The sequence below is a fragment of the Perca flavescens genome, chromosome 3 (genome assembly GCF_004354835.1).
Source record: "Perca flavescens isolate YP-PL-M2 chromosome 3, PFLA_1.0, whole genome shotgun sequence".
Taxonomy (NCBI): Eukaryota; Metazoa; Chordata; class Actinopteri; order Perciformes; family Percidae; genus Perca; species Perca flavescens.
This window is the reverse complement of record NC_041333.1, coordinates 2,291,625-2,297,624: the sequence shown is the minus strand read 5'-3', so window position 1 is coordinate 2,297,624 and position 6,000 is coordinate 2,291,625. Positions and strand designations below refer to the sequence as shown.

General features: G+C 36.5%; 1 protein-coding gene across 1 annotated transcript; it reads right to left on the bottom strand.

Moving 5' to 3' along the window:
- Positions 1-4,066: 4,066 nt before the first annotated feature.
- LOC114552193 (olfactory receptor 52K1-like) lies at positions 4,067-5,030 on the bottom strand. The gene is given in 2 exon segments (XM_028572821.1): positions 4,067-4,153; positions 4,155-5,030. Coding segments are annotated over 2 exon segments (963 nt in total).
- Between the last annotated feature and the right edge of the window lie 970 nt (positions 5,031-6,000).

Sequence of the window (6,000 nt, the reverse complement as noted above, 5' to 3'; positions counted from 1 at the left end):
CATGCTTCACGTTGGGAATCAGGCACGTAGAATCCATCCTTCACCTTTTCTGCGTCGCACAAAGACACGGTGGTTGGAACCAAAGATCTCAAATTTGGACTCATCAGACCAAAGCACAGATTTCCACTGGTCTGTCCATTCCCTGTGTTTCTTGGCCCAAACAAATCTCTTCTGCTTGTTGCCTCTCCTTAGCAGTGGTTGCCTAGCAGCTACTTGACCATGAAGACCTGATTCGCGTAGTCTCCTCTTAACAGTTGTTTTAGAGATGTGTCTGCTGCTAGAACCTTGTGGGGCATTCATCTGGTCTCTAATCTGAGCTGCTGTTAACTTGCGATTTCTGAGGCTGTTGACTCTGATGAACTTATCCTCAGCAGCAGAGGTGACTCTTGGTCTTCCTTTCCTGGGGTGGTCCTCATGTGTACCAGTTTCGTTGTAGCGCTTGATGGTTTTTGCGACTGCACTGCACTTGCGACACATTCAAAGTTTTCGCAATTTTCTGTACTGACTGACCTTCATTTGTTTAAGTAATGATGGCCACTCTTTTCTCTTTACTTAGCTGATTGGTTCTTGCCATAATATGAATTCTAACAGTTGTCCAATAGGGCTGTCGGCTATGTATCAACCTGACTTCTGCGCAACACAACTGATGGTCCCAACCCCATTAATAAGGGAACAAATTCCACTAATTAACCCTGACAAGGCACACCTGTGAAGTGAAAACCATTTCAGGTGACTACCTCATGAAGCTCATTGAAGTTTGCAGCGCTATCAAAAAAGCAAAGGGTGGCTACTTTGAGGAATCTAAAATATAAGACATGTTTTCAGTTATTTCACACTTTTTTTTTAAGTACATAATTCCATATGTGTTCATTCATAGTTTTGATGCCTTTAGTGAGAATCTACAATGTAAATAGTCATGAAAATAAAGGAAACTCATAGAATGAGAAGGTGTGTCCAAACTTTTGGCCTGTATTGTATATATTAATGGGAGGGAATTACATATTGGCTATTTGTCGGCTTCTTGAGCCGTGTGTCGCCGACAGCAGATTTGTTAAGAAACATAAAAAGAGAGTTACAATAATCTAAACGTGAAGAGATAAAAGCATGAATAACCATCTCAAGGTCAGAGTCTGTTAAAATTGTCCTCAATTTTGCAATATTTCTTAGATGATAGAAACAATTTCTGACCAGAAGTCTCGAATGGCAGTCCAAAGACATTGAGTGGTCAAACCAGACACCAAGATTTCTAATGCTCGACTGGACAGTGGAGCTCAGAGACCCAAGATGTTGGATGATGGATGGAATTTTGTTGTCTGGGGCTACAATCAGGGTTTCAGTCTCTTTTGCGTTTAATTGGAGGCAATTACTAGCAAGCCACAATTTTACACAGGAAATACAGTCCAATAAATCCGTTAGTTTGTGTAACTCAGAGTCCTTGAACGAGTAATACAACTGTATGTCATCCGCATAAAAATGGTATGACACATTGTTAAAGTTGTTCAAAATTTTTCCAAGAGGGGTAATGTACAGTAAGAATAAAAGTGGACCTAGGACAGAGCCCTGAGGAACACTATTTAAGAATGGAGTGGTTTCAGACAGTATACCATTTACATATACAGAAAAAGTTCTATCACTCAAGTAAGAGGAAAACCATTTTAAAACGGGCCCAACCACACCAAACTCTTTTGCCAATCTATGCAACAGTATTTTGTGGTCCACTGTATCAAAAGCTGATGATAAATCCAACAAAACCAATACTGAGTATCTTCCCGAGTCAGTAGCCATCTGAACATCATTTGACACTCTGAGGAGAGCAGTCTCCGTCGAGTGCATCTTTCTGAAACCTGATTGATACTTATCCAGGAGTTTTTTGTTAGTTAGAAAAGCTGTCAGCTGCTCAGATACTACTTTCTCCAAGACTTTTGAAAGAAAAGGCAGTTTTGATATCGGCCTATAATTAGAATGCTCCGCTCGATCCAAATTGGGCTTTTTTAAAATGGGGCTTATCACTGCCTGTTTATAATAGTTTGGGACGATCCCAGTGGAAAGTGATATGTTAATAATTTTAACAACAAAAGAACCAACAAGATCTATCACTTTAAAAAACAAGGATGTTGGTAATATATCCAATGGGCATGAGGATGGTTTCATCGTTTTAAGTAAGACCATGACATCATCTAATGAGACAGTAGAAAAGTTAGCCCAGGAGCAATTTGGGGTAGCTACCACAATTGGGCTCTCATCAGATGTTTTTACACTAATTTTGATTTCATTCACCTTATTAACAAAATATTTTAAGAAGTTGTTGCAGTCCTCAGTGGTGAAAACAGGCACCAAAGGAGTAGAGGGTGAAACAATATTCTGAATAATATCTGATACATCTTTTGGATTTCTCTTATTATGATTTACAAGATCAAAAAAATATTTAGATCTGGCCTGCTTCATCATTTCGTTTAGCTCCTTTAAATGCAGTCTGTGCACTTCCAAATTAGTGGAAGCAATCTCCTCCTTTAACCAGGGACAAGGATTTTTAGGAGAAGTCGTTTTGTGCTTTACAGGGGCCACTATCTCCAGAACAGACTGGCAATGGTCATTAAAGTGATTAGCAAGGAATTCTGCATCAGTACAATCCTCAATAAATTTGGGCCGAAATAATTCAGAACATTTTTCAGTAACATTTTGATTTATAATACGCCTTTTGGGCACCACTGTAAGAGCATCACTGACTACATTACAAGACACATTAAAGTATACACAGCAATGGTCAGTCACATGAACATCCATAACATTCAGGCAATTTATGTCTAGGCCAAAGGAGAAAACAAGATCTAAAGTGTGGCCTTTTTTGTGTGTAGGACCAGAAACATGCTGCTTTAAATTAAAAGTGTCTGTAAGTGTTAAAACCTCAGACGCTACATTACAAGAGGTATCGTCAATGTGGAAATTAAAATCACCAAGAATTAAAACTTTATCTAATTTAATAATAGTAGATAAAAAATCTGAAAACTCGTCTAGGAACTTTCGTGCAGAACCAGGAGGTCGGTAAATTAAAATACAATAAAAGAAGTCAGTATTTCCAACTTTTGTCATTTGAAGCTCAAATGAGTTGAAAGGCTCCGGATTCGTAAGCCTACAGCGAAAACAATTTCTGCGGATGAGTGTGAGGCCGCCTCCTCTCCGCTCAACCCGTGGAGTTCCAAACACGGAGCAGTCCGCAGGGCACAGTTCATTTAAATGATAGTATTCCTGTTCCTGCTGCCACGTCTCAGTGAGGGCCATGAAATCAAGACGCTAAATTAAACAATAACGCAGAGTTGAGTACATTTTTGCTGGAGCAGCAAACTAACGTCCGTGACACTGGAGCACCGGAATTGAGACAATACGCTTACCGTAAAAGTCAGCACGTCAGTAGTCTACAGCAGTCATCAATCTACCAGCTCATGTTTCATTTGCTCTACAATAACGTACAACTTTTCTTTTAAATATCAGACTCATTGAAATATATGAAAATGTGAAAGAAACTTTTTATTTTATTTTATAACACAATTAAACTGCATAAAATCCAGACAATGAAAAAATAAATGTGTCAAGAGAGGTCATGAATCCACAGGTTTATAAAAAACAACACTATAACAAAAAAGGAAAAACTATGGTAAAAACAGAACAAACTAAATAAAAAGCAACAAGAAACAAAATGAACAATAAAAGTAACCAATCAGACAACAATCCAATACATACGAAGAAATGCATGAAAAACAATCAGTAAAAGTAAAACAAAAGTAAGGCACAATGGTATTTTATGTATTACATTTTAGTTGTATTTGACACATGGCTGTTGTCACTTTCTCACATATACTTTTTAATTTAGTACAGAATTTTGCTCAGGTCTTTGACAGAACATTTAAACAAATGCTTTCTAATTTATTTAGCAGAACTGTGAGATAAACAATTAAGCCTTCCACCATAAAGAGAACATGTAGCATAAAAGTGAAAGTGGTTTAGATGGATAAACATTTTTTATTTATTATTTGATATACAGAGATATGGTAAGAATCATATTTAGACACTATGCATTACTATGAAGCTTTATTCCAACTTTAGCATTTTTCAATCTCTTCATCAAAATATCTTTGATATATTTTGTTTTGAAGCATATATATGATTGGATTAACAGCACAAGGAAGAAGACTGTACAACAATACCAATAAAATGCGGATGTCCAAACTGAAAGAGAATCCTATATAATGAGCTAGATAAACAAAACATCTTGGCATGTAATAAAGGCAAGAAATTAGTAACTGTGGTGTACAAGTTGATAAAGTTTTGTATCGTCCTTCTGCGTTTCCTATTCTTAAAACAACTACAAAGATGGAAATAAAGGAAAAAAGTATAAATGAAAGTGGAAGCAAGAGACTAAACATTGCAAGGATGAGAGCAACAGTCTGAACATATTTTACATCTCCACCACATGCCAGGTTTATAACTGAAGTATGGTCACAATAACATTGCACAATATTAGATTTACAATAAGGTAAGGTTAGGGCATGAAATACAATATACATCATCCTAAGAAATGTACAAATCCATGACAATCCGCAAGCCATAGATACAATGTTATTTGTAAGTAGAACAGGATATTTTAATGGAAAACAAACTGCAATAAAACGATCAAGGGCCATAATAAGGAGAAGGAGAGATTGAATTGCTCCCAAGGAATGAACAAAATACATCTGAGTGAAGCAGGCACCAAAAGATATTATCTTGTCATCCCACCAATATCTGGAAATCATTTTTGGTAAGGTCACTGTCCCAAATAACAAATCATTCGTTGCCATACAGAAGATCAGATATGTTGGCTTATGAAGATGCCTCTCAACTCCAACAAAAACTAAAATAAAAATATTTCCAACAAGAATAGCCATGTAGGTAAAGAAAAGAAGAGTACATACAGGTCCATAATACATTGGGTCAAGTCCTGGGAATCCAAGTATTATGAAGTCTTTGATTGTTGTTTTGTTTGTAATAATCATAATTTATGTTAAAATGTTGTGAAAAATTCTCTTTAAAAAAAGTTTGCGAGTTGGTTGTACGTATATCATTCAGACAGTACTGTAGTCTTTATGATATAGCTATTTTCTGTCGACTGGGAGGTTGAGGCAAATCCCAATACTGACAATCAAGGTTACATTGCACTGCATATTATAAAGGCTGTTTAGGAATTGACATAATGACATATGTGGGGTGGGATAATCTGTGTGCACTATGCAGTAGATACTTCATTAATATCTTGCTGATCAAATATATCCTAATTACTAGGGATCAAGGTTATAATCGTTAATGAAAACGAACGAAAACAATGTGGGAAACAACATTGCCGTTAACTGAAATAAAAATAAAAACAAGGCATTACAAAAAAACGATAACTAAAACTGGTCTGTCTGTTTAGAAAACTGACTAAAATTAAATTATTGAGTAAATGTCCTGTGTCTTCCACAGAGCAAATAACATCTTTCAGATTTGACATTTCTGACCATAGACCTGTTTTATACAGTCTATGCCATAGACATATAGTTTCCGACCGGGAACCCAGATATTCCGACATTCCATGTCAAATTGAACACAACATAGTCCATGCCCCTTGCCTGGCATCATGGCAGTACCGAAAGTCGGAAGAAAGCGGCAAAGTCCCATTTGATTATGACTGTGTCAGATAAAAGCAAGTGCCTTGCATTGGAAGGTGATAAAATATGTGTACAATTTACTGAAGGGAAAAATCCCACGAATTTGAAAGTACATTTGAGAAGCGCGCACAAGGAGGCTAACCTAGCTTACCATAACAAGGTAAGGCAAGGCAATTTTATTTATATAGCACATCTCAGCAACAGTACAATTCAAAGTGCTGTACATAAAACATTAAAAAGTAGTTAGAAATGAATACAAAATTAAAAACAAATAGAATACAGGAATATAATTCACAGTACAGTACAATGAATAAAAAAA